Source organism: Solanum stenotomum, chromosome 2 (genome assembly GCF_019186545.1).
Source record: "Solanum stenotomum isolate F172 chromosome 2, ASM1918654v1, whole genome shotgun sequence".
In the NCBI taxonomy this organism is placed as follows: Eukaryota; Viridiplantae; Streptophyta; class Magnoliopsida; order Solanales; family Solanaceae; genus Solanum; species Solanum stenotomum.
In genome coordinates this window covers 69,423,363-69,440,520 of record NC_064283.1, presented here as the reverse complement: position 1 = coordinate 69,440,520, position 17,158 = coordinate 69,423,363, and the positions used below count along the sequence as shown (strand labels likewise).

General features: G+C 31.6%; 2 protein-coding genes across 2 annotated transcripts; both read left to right on the top strand.

The window, feature by feature from the left end:
• The first annotated feature begins 1,591 nt into the window (after window positions 1-1,591).
• On the top strand, window positions 1,592-8,830 carry LOC125854620 (RNA demethylase ALKBH10B). Its single transcript, XM_049534205.1, has 8 exons — window positions 1,592-2,539; window positions 4,283-4,399; window positions 4,729-4,835; window positions 5,137-5,254; window positions 7,136-7,255; window positions 7,339-7,451; window positions 7,539-7,693; window positions 7,874-8,830. Exons 1-8 carry the CDS (start codon window positions 1,978-1,980, stop codon window positions 8,496-8,498), a joined length of 1,917 nt encoding a protein of 638 aa, XP_049390162.1. The 5' UTR covers window positions 1,592-1,977; the 3' UTR covers window positions 8,499-8,830.
• Window positions 8,831-11,346: 2,516 nt separating this feature from the next.
• On the top strand, window positions 11,347-17,158 carry LOC125855301 (purple acid phosphatase 8-like). The gene is made up of 7 exons (XM_049535013.1): window positions 11,347-11,582; window positions 14,211-14,367; window positions 15,071-15,178; window positions 15,809-15,936; window positions 16,110-16,238; window positions 16,652-16,719; window positions 16,848-17,158. The coding sequence occupies exons 1-7, from the start codon at window positions 11,406-11,408 to the stop codon at window positions 17,062-17,064; spliced, it is 984 nt and encodes a 327-aa protein (XP_049390970.1). The 5' UTR covers window positions 11,347-11,405; the 3' UTR covers window positions 17,065-17,158.

Here is a 17,158-nt window from a genome sequence, read left to right as displayed (position 1 = left end):
GATATCATTTGACAAAATTGTACTCTATTTAAATGGCAAAGTTAGGTTGGGACAATTTTGTAGAGAAGGAATTATCAAATATATAGAACAAAATATCAATAAGACACTTCAACCCAAAACTGGTTGATGTCATTTGTATGAGTCAATTATGCAAATTATTTATAGTTTTCGAATATCCCTTTTCTATTTTGGCATAGTGTTTTATTGATATTTTCTTCTTCTTCTTTTTTTTTTTTTTTATAAAAAAGAGAGTATATCATTTTTTAGGTTTCATATTCTTGTTTATTTATTAAAATTTTAAGCTATAAAGAATATAAGAATGAAATATCGTTATTAAATTAAGAGAATAGTTATCACCCATTATCAAAAAAATTCTTTCATAATATGTCCATCAATTTGTTCTATTTGTATTTGTACTTAACATAATTGACTTATCAAAATCTTATCCATTACTAAAAAAAATACAATAAAGATATTCAATAATACCAATAAAATTGCAAAATCAAATCGAATCAAATCAAACCACAAACATTCTATTTCGCTTTTCCATCACCAATACCTATTTAATTATTATAAGAATATAATTTAAGGAAAAAGAAAAATGGAGCCATCCTATTTCAGAACCCTAAACCCACTCTAGAGTCACTAGACAAGCAGACTTCTTTGTATTAGACTAGTCGAACAAATTAGTCGATTAAACGAGTCTTATATGATGCGAATTCAATTAACTGAGCTTAGTCGAGAGAATACTTTTCTTTTATGTGTGTCTTATATGTAGGACATCACAAAGAACACAAATTACCACGTAGAATGTGTCTGTCTAGTACATGTTTTAGTATCAGCTTACACATACTTTAAATTGAAGAACATAAATATTAGTTGAGGTCAAGTTAATTAACATATTTATGTATTATGCCTAAATCATAATACAAAAACATGTCATTTAACTTGACCTCAGTTGATACGTCCTTCAATTTTGGATATACATAAATAAATACATAAACTTTTATAAAATTGGGCAAGTAGCCGTACGCATCTTACATAACATAAAACAAATAAAGTCAGAATGTATCTCACACGAATTACCATGTAAAACCCCCGTTTCTACTTATTCAATTTTATATAAATTTAATTATCTACTTTGCACACCTAAAAAAAAAGTTAAAGGATAATGTATCGTACTTTAAAACGCTCTCTTAAATGGATCTTATATGATATAAATTGGATTAATCAGGTTTAGTCCAGACTCAATACAACACTTTCCTCTTAAGTAGACCTTCTATGATACAAATTGAATTAGTCGGAATTAGTCTTCTCTTCAACATAGACCTTTTTCGATGCAAATTGAATCATCAAATTTAATCAGATCTTAATAAAATAAGAAAGTATAATATATAAATATGTTCTTTAGTTTAATTTTATCCGATAATTACGTTTTTTAATTTTGAATATTCATAAATAGACACTTAAATTTTGATAAAATTGAATAAATAAACTTACTATATAACATTTTATATATATTATGTCACATAGAATACGTGTCTACTAGTAGAAAGATGTGAAACAAAACAAAAAGGAAGTGTGGAATTCGTTGAGTGAGAGAGAGTGAGTCAAAAACAGAAAGCCACAAAGAAACCACCATTTTTAGGACCAGAAGAAATACGCGTGCTCAATAAGCCAAAATTCTTCTTCTTCATCATCTTCAACCTTTTCTAGATCTTCACACACAGTCACACAGTGACCTTCTTCAGATCTCACACATTCGCATATTTTCTTTTCTGGGTTGTGACCAAGAATTCAAGCTTTTCACAGATTTATTTTGCCTTTTTTCAACAACCCCATTTCGTTTTTCTCCAGATCTGATGAAAATGAGCTGATTTTTGACGCCCCTTTAGTTTAATATACTAGAATATTTATTTATATTAGTAGATAGTAACATTTTCTGATTGATTTTTTTCTTCACTAAGTGATCAAGAAATGCAATCGGGAAATGCTGCGGTGGCGGTGCCGGAGAAAATGAACGGCAATGGAGTAGGAGGAGAGGCGGTGGCGGTGGCACTGCCGCGACAGCATCAGCATCAACAGCAATGGTTTCATCCCCAGCAAGTGGATGAGAGGGACGGGTTTATATCGTGGTTAAGAGGGGAATTTGCAGCATCAAATGCTATAATTGATGCGTTGTGTCATCATCTTAGGTTAGTAGGGGAACCTGGTGAGTATGATGGAGTGATTGGGTGTGTACAACAAAGGAGAGCTAATTGGAATAGTGTGCTCCATATGCAGCAGTACCATTCAGTGGCTGAGGTGATCTATTCATTACACCAGGTGGAATGGATGAAGCAGCAAAAGGGTTTTGATGGAGGGGTTAAGAAGTTGGAAAAGAGGAATGGGTCTAGAGGAGGAGGAGGGGGTTGGAAAAGTGAGGGATTGAAAGATGGAAAAGAGAGTCAGGGTCAGAATTTTTCTTTGGATGCTCACAGTAAAACCAATGGGGTTGAAAAGATTGATGTTGTAGAAGTGAAGCAAGGGGAGAAGAAAGGTGAGACGTCCGAATGGCATATTTTCCTTTTTTGCCTGTACTGGATATGGTATATGTACTTTGTGTTTATAAGGCAATTATTTGGAATTTATTGATTGAAGGATATGGGATTCTATAGGCCTGTTAGTGATTACTATCTTGCAATTGATTATCTATTTAGAAAATTGTTGAATTTTAGAATCTTAGTTCCTTTCCATTTATTGGTTAGGAGACAAGACAATGCTATTATTAATAATTTAGCTAATTGGTAATCATGGGTTGTAGAGATTTGGATATATCACCATTTAATGATAATGATGTTTGTTAATTTCCCTTAATTAGAGTGTAATCTAATTTGTTAAATCTACTTAGTGATGGAGTATATTAATTGATGGAAAGAGATCGAGTGCCACTTGTTTCCAATCCGAAATTTCTACTTTCGAATAAGTGAAATCATCACTATGAATTTGGACATTTAGGACTATTTTGGTAAGACGGATAAGGGATAGCTAATCCTGGGATTAATTTGAGGATGAGTATCCAATGTTTGGTTGGGATAAAATTGAGGTTTAAGTTATCCCGGGATTGTAGTGTTATGTTTACTCCACATTGAGGGTGGGATAACAATTCTAGGATAACTTCTTCCCCAACCTAACGAGCCCTTAGTGACTTCCACACGGTAACTACTAACTATCTACCCAAAGAGGTAGTTTTTGTCCTTTCAGTTGCTTCCTGGTTTAGAAGTGTTTGCTGTGCTAGTTTACTGTTCACATTGGCTTAGTTTAATTGACCGTTACAAGGGCATCACTAACCAGCTGTATGGTTGAGTGGAGCACATCTAAATCTTAAACTAGAAGAAGTCATTGCTTTCATTGATGTGTGCTAGCGATTGAGATTTGAGAGTGAGTGAGAGAAGTTCTAATGCTAGAGATTTTATTGTCATTGTAAGTAAATGGGAGAAGGAGCGAGAGAAATTAGGATGATGTGAATCTTGATATTAGCAACTTTGGAAGTTTGCATTTTGTGGTATGGATTTTGATGCTAGAGTTTTGCATTTTTTGGTATGCATTTTGCCTGCCATAATGCAATTGGACACTGGAAAGAGTATTTTAGTTTTGCATTTTGTGGTATGGATTTTAATCTAGTCTTGCAGATTATTCTGCCAAGATAATTAGGATGATGTGAATCTTGATATTAGTAACTTTGATTGAGGCAAAGCTAATGAATTCCTTTAATTGTCTTCATATGATTGTGCTTAGTGCTTACCAAACCTCATCTACTTTGTTTATGCGGTGTCACACTGGGGGTGTGAAGCTTGCTGTCTCTTCCTTCACATTTCAATAATAACTCCAGGCCTCAAATTACTTGAATGTGCTTCAAAATGAGAAAATAATTTTGGCATATCCTATACATATTTATTTTTTGTATCCAAGGTGAATGCTTCAGTTTGCCATTGGTATACCTAAAGATCATGCTTACTCAGATTGTTTGTGGGGATACCACTTGATCATGTGAAGGATATTATTCTGAACTTGGAAGAAAGTTATCCCTCTGACTTGATGCGGGCGGACCTTTCTCTTGGGTTTTGTACATTGCATAACTTTCTTTACTGTTACATCATCACAAACCAATGGGAGAATCAGATTGAAGTACAGCCATATGAACCAAAATTTGTTCACCGTTTTAAATGCAGATTTTTGATGTTTTCTTGTGTGTTGTAAGCTAGAAAGTGATTTTTGCTCTTGTTCATTTTCAATGGAACAGAATTGGCTGCAAACCCAGAAGCAAATAGCTCAGTGAAGAGTTCAGTTTGCACAGAAGCTGGCGACTCACAAGGTGAAGTAGACAAAACTGATGATAAACGTGATTCAAACTCTGAAGGTATGTAGTTTATTTTTCTGATTTAGATCCTACTTTCTATTTGTTTGTAGAGCAACATTTTTTAGAGATGCATTGTGTTTTGGAATGTTATAATAAACCATATTACTTGTCCACCAAAGAGAAAAATGAGAAAAGAAAGTAAGACTGGATTAATTAGCCATATCAACCAATTCCATCAAGGGAATTATGTTTTCTACTTGTTTTAGTTTGTATTTGTGGAAATTGATTGTGATGGGTGTGAGATGATATAGTATTGCTTATGTTTTACTCATTTTTCTAAGCTAACTACATTCCTTAGTCAGTAATATTTTGCATGTTTACTTTATAAGGGTCTTCTAATGTGGAGAGCGAATCCCATTCCATCCAAGTACCAACTGAGAAGCAGAATGTTGTACCAAAAACTTTTGTTGCTACAGAGATATACGATGGAAAACCGGTAATGTTAAAATTTACAGCTTCTTGTTGTTCAACTTGAGAACAAATGTGCAGCAGTGCATTTTGTGAAGTATAGGGCATTACGATTTTTGTATTCTTGGTGTAATCTGAAAGCTGTGTATAATGTAAATACTTTTATCGACCTTTGCAACTCCCTGCATAATTAAGGGAGCCAAAGGTCTTTTTACTGTTCATATTAGCACCTTCTTGGTGCAATTTGTGAAATTCATCTGACATAATTACTTGGCTCAAGATGCGAAGTTATTTGTTCATAAGCTAAGAATCAGCGGTTTCCTCTGTAGGTTAATGTTGTTGATGGCATGAAACTTTACGAAGAATTGCTTAGCAGTTCAGAAGTGTCAAAACTGGTTACTTTGGTAAATGATTTGAGAGCTGCTGGTAGAAGAGGACAGCTTCCTGGTAAGTTGTTTATTCTGTGTTTGGAGTGTGGCACTTGTCAATTAAGCCTTGATTTGGACGAGAAAAAAAGTTCGTGAGATGTCAAACATGGAAAAAAAAAACCAGTCTCACTTATTCTATGTAGAGCAATGTGTGGCTGTTCCCGTGAATGATCTGAAACATCCTTGGGTGGTAGCTTCTTTCTACACTTCATTTTGTTTGATGTTTTGGGATTGTGGGGTGAGGGATGGGTTGGATTGGAGATGAGAAAAATGTTTGTGAGTTGGCAAACAGGGGAAAAAACAAACCAGTCTCACTTATTCTATCTAGAGCATCTTGTGGCTGTTTCCGTGAATGATCCGAAACGTCCTCCTTGAGTGCTAGCTTCTTTCTATGCTTCATTTTGTTTTGGGATTTTTTGTGTGTGTGGGGGGGGGGGGGGGGGGGGGGGGGGGGGGGGGGGGGGGGGGGGGGGGGGGGGATTGGAGCCTGATAAAAATGCCTCGAATAGAGATAAGTTATATGAAACCTTTTTAAAGGTGAATTTACCTTTGAATCTGAAACTAGAATCACTGGAGACCAAAATGATGCCTTTACTGAAGTTAAGACATATTCCCTCTTCTTACTTTAAATCTTGCCTTTTGAATACTAATCAGAATTATCGAGATAGACCATGTGGGACTAAGAGTTATTTTTTCTGCTATTACTAGGGGAAGTAGTCCAATTTTGTGTCAGCTGAGGAAGAATTTTGGAATGGCATAATACATAAATGTGCCCTTTAACTTGACCTCATTTCACATTTATGCCCTTCAATTTTGGGTATGCACAAGTAGACACTTAAAACTTGTATAAACCTGAACAAGTAGACACGTGAATCTTACGTGGCACAATACACATAGGACAAAAAATGACATGTAAGATGCCATGTAGGATATGTGTGTCTATTTGTTCAACTTATACAAGTTTAAGTGTCTACTTGTGCACACTCAAAGTTGAAGGGCATAAATGTGATTTGAAGCCAACTTAAAGGGCATATTTATGTATTATGCCTTTTGGAATCAAGCTCAAGTATTGTTAATATAGATAGCTTTCAGTTTGAGTAGCCTTGCCCCTGTTCACATTTTTCTGTTTAAACAAAAATTACTAGGCTATTACATAAATTTAAGATCATTAATTTTTTTTCTTCTTGTTTTACTTTCTCTCTTTAATATTTATCATGCTGTTTTTGCCTTGTATACTTCCTTCTTTTTACTCCTGTTTAATCTTCATCTTTGATGAGGGGAGTTCTTATCTGAAACTAAATGTGAAAAAAAAAGTTATTTTAGAAATTCTTCTAAATTATTAAAGTATTTCTACTGATAAAAAGATTAGGATACTTTGGGTCTTTGGTTGGACATAAAGGTCAGTAGCATGTAATAGTAGTTCAGGTTGTTGGGTGGGGCACAGGGAATATCTCTGGTGATAGTTCCTTGCAGTTGAAATTATTTGCATTTTCTGAGGTCACATTATATCAAGTAATAGAAGACAAATGGAATGACATCATTAAAAGATGGAAGTGGTTTGCTCTAATATGTATAAATATTTGTTGCGGCAAGCACTTTTGTTTAGGTAAAAACCTGGAAAAAGGTTTATCCTGATGTCATACAAATGCAGCCTCAGTATGCACTTTATGTTGGTTTAGCATTCTTAGATACAGGGACTTCAGTTACCTGTTATCAAATGAACTGTTTCAGTACTGTGCTTTTCACATCATAATATTCGTAAATTCATTAAATGCAAGATAAGCTAGAGAGTTGAATTAGAAAGAACATAGCTCGATCAGATTCTTGTGATTGAAGTGCTATCCTTTGTATCTGACACTTCAATATAGATGTCAATGATTAGAAATGTTTTGACAAGCAGCACAGGCATTTATAGTCTCAAAGAGACCTATGAAGGGGCATGGAAGGGAGATGGTCCAGTTGGGCCTTCCCATTGTAGATGCACCTCCCGAGGAAGAAACCGCCATTTCAACATATAAAGGCATGTCTAACATTTATGCAATAGGATAAACTTATATATTTTTTCTTTCTAGTGTAGTTATTGGGTTCTTAATCAATTTGCAGACCGGAAAACGGAAGCAATACCTGGCCTGTTCCAAGATGTTATTGATCGACTGAGTGCTATGGAAGCATTGTCCGTGAAGCCGGATGCTTGCGTTATTGATATCTTCAATGAGGTTTGCAAGTAGTAGTTTTAGTTCTTATGGTCATGGTGATTTTGCTCAGAAAGCTTTGTGGATTTGATATATTGATAATAATTGTAGGGGGACCACTCACAGCCTCATTTATGGCCTTATTGGTACGGACGACCAATATCTATGCTGTTCTTGACAGACTGTGAAATGACTTTTGGTAAGGTGATTGGTGTGGATCATCCAGGCGATTATCGAGGCTCTCTCAAACTGTCTCTTGCACCAGGGTAGTCCTTTCCTCAGCCTTTCTTGTTCAATTATTTATTTTTCTTTCAGTTACTATTTTGTCTTGGGCATGTATTGAGGAGGTTGTACTTTTCCTTGAATTATATAACTCTGACTCCAAATCAATCCGAGGTTGCAGTAAGTAATCACCTAATGAATCTTTCTGCTTTGAAAATGCACAGGTCTGTACTTGTAATGCAGGGAAGATCAACTGAATTTGCGAAATATGCAATTCCATCCATCCGGAAGCAGCGAATACTCGTTACTTTTACAAAGTTACAGCTGAGAAGAATCAAGTCTGGTGATAGTCAACGTTTCCCTTCATCAGCAGGAGGTCCCGTCTCCCAGTGGGTTCCTCCTAGCAGGTCACCAAATCATATACGTCGTCCTTTTGGGCCCAAGCATTATGGTTCCATGCCAACAACTGGTGTATTACCTATTCCAGGTGTTCGTCCGCAGTTTGCTCCTGCAAATATGCAGCCAATTTTTGTTCCCGCCACGGTTGCACCAGCTATGCCTTTTCCAGCACCAGTTGCCCTTCCACCTGCCTCAGCTGGATGGGCCGTACCTCCTCTTAGGCATCCCCCACCGCGACTGCCACTCCCTGGCACTGGCGTTTTCCTTCCTCCAGGCTCTGGAACATCATCCACTGACAACATTCCTGCTGAAAATGCTGGTCCTCTTAGTGATTCAACTGTTTCTCAGAAAGTCAATTCAGGTAGTAGTGAAGTACAAACACAAGAGTGCAATGGAAAGGCAGATGTTAGTGATGCAGAGATACCAGTGGCTTATGAAGAACGACACTAACGTGCTGATTTCAGCAGTGCAGAAACCAAGGTGGAAAAATGGTAAATGCATCGTTGGAGCAGAAGGTTTACACTACAAACTGCAGTGAGTTTGAAGAAAATGTAAAGAGCAGAGCAGCAATTGTTCAGAGTTATACTTCCAGCAGAGCAAGGGAAGGAGAGTTATCTCTTCTTCATGCTCTTCTTTTTTGTTGTCTTGTCAAACATAATTATACATATATATATCTTATATTAGATGAGGAAAACTTAGTTACAAAACTTTATTGTAGCTTCACAGAAAAATTTCAACTCATTATATAGAAGTAATGAGTAGTAGTATTTCTCTTCTCATATGAAGTCAGCAAAAACTTGTAGGCTGAAATGAACTTTTTTTGACATTTTCTTCTTTAATGATGTCTACTCTCTCCATACTTTTAACAATTATCTTGTGTTGATATCATTTGATCATTCCTTTTTTTATTTTTAAATGACGGAATAATTTGATCGTTCCTTTACTCTTTTCCACTTAATTACCAAGCGTATTTCACATGATTTAAGTATTCAATCATTTCTTTTCTTTTCAAGATTTGTTTAAAACACGAATTGAGCAAGATTCTCTAGGAAAATTAGTACTTTAAAAATAGAAAAATGAGTTTCATTGTTCGAGGAGGAGAAATAAGTTTTATAAGTGGTATTTCAAGACCATTGAACCTCGATAATCCATTCCATAGTATTTTTTTATATTTACATTTAAGTTTTTGGGATAATATTCTTTTGCTTACATACAAAACACAAGAAATCTTTTGCTTTTGGTCAACGAAGTTGAGTATTAGGAGAATTGTTTAATTTGTATTCTTTTTTCCTTCTCCAACAATTGGACGATTTTATTAATGAAGTATTAATTAGTTGTTTTCTTAAGGGGATTACTCTATTTTAACTTTTATTATTAGCCAACTATTTTGTTCAACGACACCAAGTCACCAACCCCCATCACCACGTAAAAAGAGGATTAAAATAATAATAATAATAATACACTAATTGTCAATTCAATGACTTAACGCGTTGCTAATTAATTTTCTCTTTTTCCACACTCTGAAGGTAAAATTTACTTCTCGTCCGACTCAATTTGTATGGTATAGTTTGAATTTAGAGAATCAAATGAGTTTTTCTTTTGTCACAAGTTTTCGTACAACTTACATAAATCTCATAGTTTTAATATGAAATTACAATTTATCTCTCATTAGTTTGTAATTACATTAATCCCTTAAAAAGTAACACAAACCGGATACATACTATGTAGCTCGAATACATTAAAGAGTATCTCAGATATATTATAACATAAACCGGATACATAATATGTAGCTCGAATATATTAAAAACTAGCTCGGATACATTAACTACTCGCTCGGATACATTAAAGAAATAAGGGATTTTAGAGGTTTTTAGAAATAGAAGGGGATATTGGAAATAAGGGAAACATAAGACAAGTATTTCAGTAATTTTTCCTAAGTCGTTTATATGCTTTTAAATATTTTGAATTGATAATTTTTTTTGTGTAATTTCTGAAGCTAAATAAATTAAAGATTCTATATTCGAATTTGAGATCAAAATTCATAAAAGTTGACTCTCGCCTGAACAATACCACATAAATTAAAAGAAAAAGAACATTATATTTAGATCACCAACCTTCCTGTTTTGATTGATTGGATGAAAGTACATGTGAGCGAATTAATTATTATTGGTAGAATTTGAAAGTGCTAAATCTATCAAAGGCTTCCTTTTTAAAAGAATACACTTCTAAGATTTTCTTAATTTATCTACATGAATTGTGATGGGATGATTGAGATTCCTTCATTTTTAATCAAAGATCTTAATTTGAGCACCCCAAGATGGAAAAAATCACATTGTGAGTCCACCACAAAACAAAGGTCTCGCAATATGTGATTCAATTTTATTAGACTCCAATATAGCTCCGAACACAGAATTGAAAAAAAAAACAAAAAAACACAACACGTTGATCATTTTATTTTTCTTGTAGCCATGTGAGATATACGTATAAGCAAAGATTTGAATAAAATATATAACGATACCTTGGCTTATAACATAGTTTAATTAACACCGGTAGTGGAGATTCGTTTTTGTTTTAAATTGTTTTGTTATTTGTTACTTGAGTCGAGGTTTTTGATATTTGTGTGACCTTTCTATCTTATACAAGATAAAAGTAAAGTTTGCATAATTTTATTTTTATTTCGACCTCATTTGTGGGGTATTTTATGTCCTCAGATAAAGATGTCTCCGACGCTATTCTCCCGGCAAGAAGAATTTTTTCTATTGTGATTTTTTTGGCAAGTTCGATCAGGAGGGACAAAAGAGAGATGCTTTCTATCTAATTATTACTGTATTGGAAATTGTTTTTGCACAATTTAACTTATTTAAAAGATATTTATAAGTAAATTTTCATAAAATGTGAAATTTATAATCTTGAAAATAACATCATTATAAAAGACAGAAATAATTTAATTGTGTAAATTCTTTATACTGTCCAAACTCCTTGAAACATACTCCCCTGAATCCAAATTATTTATCGTTTTTCACTTTTCTAGATTCATATTATCTAAATTTTGTACAAAATTTTAAATTTTTTTTTTTTATCATATTAACATAAGATAAATTGTAACTTATAATATTTTTCGTGTAATTTCTGAATATTAAACTTTAGTGAGGACATATTCTTGCAACTTCTCATCATGTTCCTTTCCAAATGGAGTAGTTGAAAAGTACAAAAAAAAAAAGAGACAACTTTTGGATATTCCATTAATATACCCTTCTTTCATTAGAGTAAAATCATTTCTCGTATAATTCCCTCCAAAGTAATTTCATCTTTCATATAATATCAAATGAAAGCATTTTTCCCAAGAAAATAATTACTATGAATTTTCAATATGTTATTATTTTCTTGGTTAGTTTTGGATTTTGTTTTCTTGTTTCTTGTGCTGAATTTCCATATTTTAATCAATCACTAAAAGATGATGGCTCTCTTAGTTTTCTTGTTATTGGAGATTGGGGAAGAAAAGGACTTTATAATCAATCAGAATTGGCCTTCCAGGTTCTTCATCTTTCATTCTTACCTTTTTTTAAAAAGTTATATATACTTTTGTGAAAATATTTGGGAGTTCATGGTGCATTCGGTACGGAGGAAAATGTTTTCTAGAAAAATAAATGGAATTATGTTTATGTTCTTGTGTTTGATATTATTTGTAAAAAATATTCTCAAATATACTGTAATTACAAAATAAATAATAAAATGATTTTATTCATCAAGATTGTGAGTACAAATCTATTTATGTCTTGATTTTTCTCTTTTAACATTTCTCTGTGATTCGAGGGTTAATAATAATGTATTTCTTGAACTAGGATGATGTGAGTCTATTTGAGATATATTTGATCTCCATGAAAGAATTTTGTGGATCTTTTTGAAGTATATAGTTGTTAGGAAGAGTGCATCGGTCATATCTTGATGAACTTTGTGAATGTTCTATGAATTTATGGAACTTTCGAAATGTTTTTTCAAGAGAATATATACCTTTAATGTAGGTAGGAGTTAGGATTTAGAATAGAGAAACATTCAAGAAGAAACTTAACTGAAATTAAACTTGTCTAGTACAGTTCCACATAATTTCGATGTCTACAGATACATCAAAAATATCATCTTAAAATAAATGGGGATAGGGGCTTGGGTTGGTGGAATGAGGGTAAAGATGGGAAGTGTTGAAGAACAGAAAAGAACTTTGAATATATGACTTGTAAAATTTATTTTTTCAAAAATTTTAACACGAACATAGAAAAATTGAAAAATAGTATCTGGAAATATTTTCTTACATAATGAACATGCTTTTGTTCTTCTTCTTTTGTCTAGTTAGTTGTAACATATCATACCATGTGTTCTTGTAATTAAGTTTTAAATTCTTCTCATAATATATACTTACAAGTTCTTTAACCATTCATTTGTTGGCTATTATTTTGATCGACGATTATTTATATTAATTTCTTAAAATATTATTGAAGAAATAAGAACATTTTTTTATTTTACGAATTTTTGTTATAATCATTATTGCTAATGCTTTGACCTTTTGTTATGCATGTGAGGCACAAAGTTAAAAATTAATTTGTTATATTAGTGCCATAGTTAATTAATTATATTAAACTTGTTACTAACCTATCTATGAACACCTACTTTAACTTCCTCTTTCTTTCCTTTTTCTCTTGTGATTATTTAATGAGTTTAACTAATATACCGACTATGTAAATATTTGTTACGTTATCAAGTGATTGTAATATTTGTTACGCTATCAAGTCATTGTAGTATAATATTTTTTACTATTTTTCAAGATTACATATATTTTTTTTATATAGGTCGGTTACTTATAAATATCTTTGAATGACCTGATAAGATTGAATTAGGCTCAAGATTCATTTTTTTAATTGATATTAGATCAACATAACCTATCCTAATTTAAGTTTACCGATGATGGGTTCCCAGAGTAAGGTTGAAGAGTCCACATCAAATTAAAAAAAAAGTGTGGTCATTGACCCCAAAATCCATTATTTTATAATTATTTTAATTTTAACGAGCGATCAAATTTGTAACCAACTTTTCCATAATAAGAGTTGTGTGTGATTCAAGCATGACTTTTGCATCTATATATAATTATATTTGAGTGTAGCTAGGACACAAGTTTTTTCTTTCTTCACGCAAATAAAAAGGAATAATTCTTTGGAGATTCAAGATTATTTATCCTATTTAGGAATGGAATTGATTGTGGGGAAAAGCATATTTTACATTGTTCCAAAACTCAAAAGCAATTTATCCATAGTTTTATTACTTTAAGCAATAATAAAATCTCTTTCCTCTTTTATTATTCCATTTTAGAGCTTTAGGTCTTATAAAAATTTGACATAAATGCACTTCCAAACATTAATGTAAAACTTCAATATAATAAAAGATCTCTCATAGGGGTGACAATTTGGGTTAAATTTGGGCGGGTCATATATAATAGATTAAGATAACAATCGGGTCAAGAATCAATCTAATTCAAATTTGTTTGGGTCATAATGGGTTGAATCAAAATGGGTTAGGTAACGGGTTATACAACGGGTCAAGACCCAACCCAACCCAATTTTTACTAAGCTTAATTATTTTATTTGTTTTTTTAAAATTTAAACTATTTTAATACCTAATAAAATTATTATTTTCTTTATTATAATTATATATAGCATATCAAATTGAAAAATATTTTAACAAAATTACTCATGAGTCAATTCAGATTACATATCAATCCAATTTTTAATGGATTGAGCTGATGAATGAGCGGATCAATAATCTGTTCAAACTTAAATGAGTAATTGGACGAGTTAAACCGGCTAGGTTTGATTTTGTCACCCCTACCCATTTACTAAAAGAATTAAAAAAAAAATTGGTCCACAATGGTTGTTTTATTAATAATTTTTTGATTTATTTTTATTAATATTCTGCGTAAAAGATGATATAATTAAAATAACCTTTACAATATAGTGTATATATGCATAGCATTTTTTGGAATGACAAGATTTTGAATTTTCAGATGCATATTTCTTTGTGAGAATTGGTTTGAAAACATAATATTTTTTGGAACAAATCTTATAGATGTGATTATTTTAATTTTAATTTTTTTTTTCAATTAATGCATGTGTATAGATGGGAGAGATAGGGGGAAAGCTAAAGATAGATTTTGTAATATCAAGTGGTGACAATTTCTATGAAGATGGGCTAAATGGTGTAAATGATCCTACATTTCAACATTCTTTCACCAATATTTACAAAGCTCCTAGCTTGCAAAAGACATGGTACAATGGTAAATAATATTTTATACAATAAATTATATTCTAAGGATGTCTGGTGAAATTAGCTCATGAAAATATAATTTGTTGAATCTGTTTATTTCGTAACTCAACTTATTTTGATCCGTCTAAATCAACTTATATAAAAAATGGATTTGATATATGCTAAATATAAAATCAAGATTGACACATACAAAATCTTATCAAAATATTTTCTTATTTATTTTGCAGAAGGGGTTTTTTAATAATAAGATTTGAGCGGGTTGGGTTATATATATGACTTATTATTTAGGTCATTCAAGCTTTTAAAATCTACTTAATTATTTCAAAAAATGTGCTTTCAATTAGAAGTGTTTATTGGATAATCTATTTGAAAATTACTTTTGTAATATTAGAGATCCAATTTTTTTGCTTGTCCAATGTTTCAAAAATGCTTATGAGAAAAAATATTTTTTTGTCTTTTGAAAATCTACTTTTGTTACTATTTAAAACATATATTATACTTCTAATTTGTCCAAATACCTCAATTCTTTGAAATAAGCATTTAATTTTTTTTTAAAATAAATACTTTTGGCTTTGCCAACCAGGGGCTGAAATAAGCTTTAATTCTCTCGATAACTTTGATCTGAACCTTTAATAACTTAAAACGACTAGAATTTTGAAGGTATAAATTTCAAATTCTGATTCCGCCTCGATTCAATTTTTTTCTTGTGGCAGTGTTGGGCAACCATGACTACAGGGGAGATGTAGAGGCACAACTAAGTCCAATCCTTAAAGAAAAGGATAAAAGATGGTTTTGTTTGAGATCCTATGTTCTTCATGCAGGTAAGTGTTATAACAATAAATTTTTTTAATTTTTACCACAATTTTTGGATATCAAATTAATATTTTGTTTTTTATCCCATGTAATTAAAGGGAATGATATTTAATATTTATCTTCTTTTTATCCCATGTAATTTAATATTTATCTTTTTTTTTCAAGCAAGATAAATATTTTTTTAAACATAGAAATGTATGCATATCCTTAAATAAAAGTAAATATAAAATAAAAATTACGTAACACAACAAATTAAGTTCATGTGTTTATTCGAAATAATATAATAATAGTTTCAGGTTTTATAGTAGATATGCATGAATACACTTATTTTATTTACATAGATAATATTAGACTGAAATATTGTATAAGCACAAATCAAATATATTTCACTTTTGTTACATATCTGGATACAATGTGTTCCATTACAAAGTGTGAATACAATGTTTTTACTATTATTATACACGTGAATATAGTATATTTCATTACATTTTGAAACTAAATTGCCGATACGTTTTGTAATGAAGTAAAATCTCATTATTTTTCATAAATCTGAATGCAAATAGAATTATTATTTAATAAAATTTCTCAAATATTTTATACTTTGTCCTTATTTTTTTAATTTTTGTTTGGTGAGGCAGAAATTGTGGATTTTTTCTTCATAGACACAACCCCTTTTGTGGATGATTATTTTACAAACCCAAAAGAGCATACCTATGACTGGAGAGGTGTCTTACCAAAGGACAAATATCTCAATGATCTATTAAAGGTAATTAATAATAATTATTATACTGTTCGGATAATTAGTTTACAAAATAAGTATAAAAATAATCGAAGTATACTCATTTAATATAATTAGCATATTGAGATTTTTATGTTAAATTTTATTTGTCCAAACTATTTTTTTTCTTAATTATTTTTCTTTTGGGGATTTGCAAAAAGGATTTGGATTTGGCACTAAGCAAATCTACTGCAAAATGGAAGATGGTGATTGGTCACCATACAATTAAAAGTGCTGGACATCATGGTATTATTACAGAACTTGCTCAACAATTAGTCCCAATACTCGAGGTAATTTATAATTTACTACAACATAGTTCTAGTATTTATAAGATTTGATCCATATTTTTTGAGAAAAAAAAAACAATTATACTGAGGCGATCTCAAATATAAGAATACAATATTTTTCAAGAGACAAACCTTATTTGAGAAACTTCTCGTCTATAAATCTTCTTTGCACGAACTTCAGTAAGCCTTGAAACAGACTTCAGTTACATGTGTTAAGCATCATGCAATTTCAAATCAAACAAGTCATAGAGTTTCAGATTAAGCAATATTTTTTATGTGTGTAATTTAAAACTTTTTGACAATAGCTATTTTCCAAAGATCGGACCGAAAAATGGATGGTAAATGCTATTGATACACAAATTATTATTATTTTTGCTTTATAATCATCGTTAATTTTATCTTATTATTCTATATAGGAACATGATGTCGATTTTTACATCAACGGTCACGATCACTGCTTGCAACGCATAGGAAGCATCGATAGGTAATAAGACATCAATCGAATATACATAACATATATTTATATATATATACCAAAGTTTCATTAATTAGTTTATAAATGTCGATTTCTTTTTTTGTTCGAACTAATCGATTAAGTATTTACTTAATTAGCAAGTTGGAGTTTTTAACGAGCGGAGGCGGATCCAAGGCTTGGAGGGGAGATATTAAAGGATGGAATCCTACGGAATTGAAATTCTATTACGATGGACAAGGATTTATTTCAATTGAATTGAACCAAAAAGAAGTAGAATTTGTGTATTATGATGTTTTTGGAAATGTGTTGCACAAATTTAGTGTGTCAAAGGACTCTTGTGTAATTAGTCAATAGAGGTAAAAAATAATTACTACTATTTAGTTTATTATTGATTGTTTTCTTTGAGGAATCAAAGTGTATTTTAGTTGATTAGCGGCTTGCGAATTCA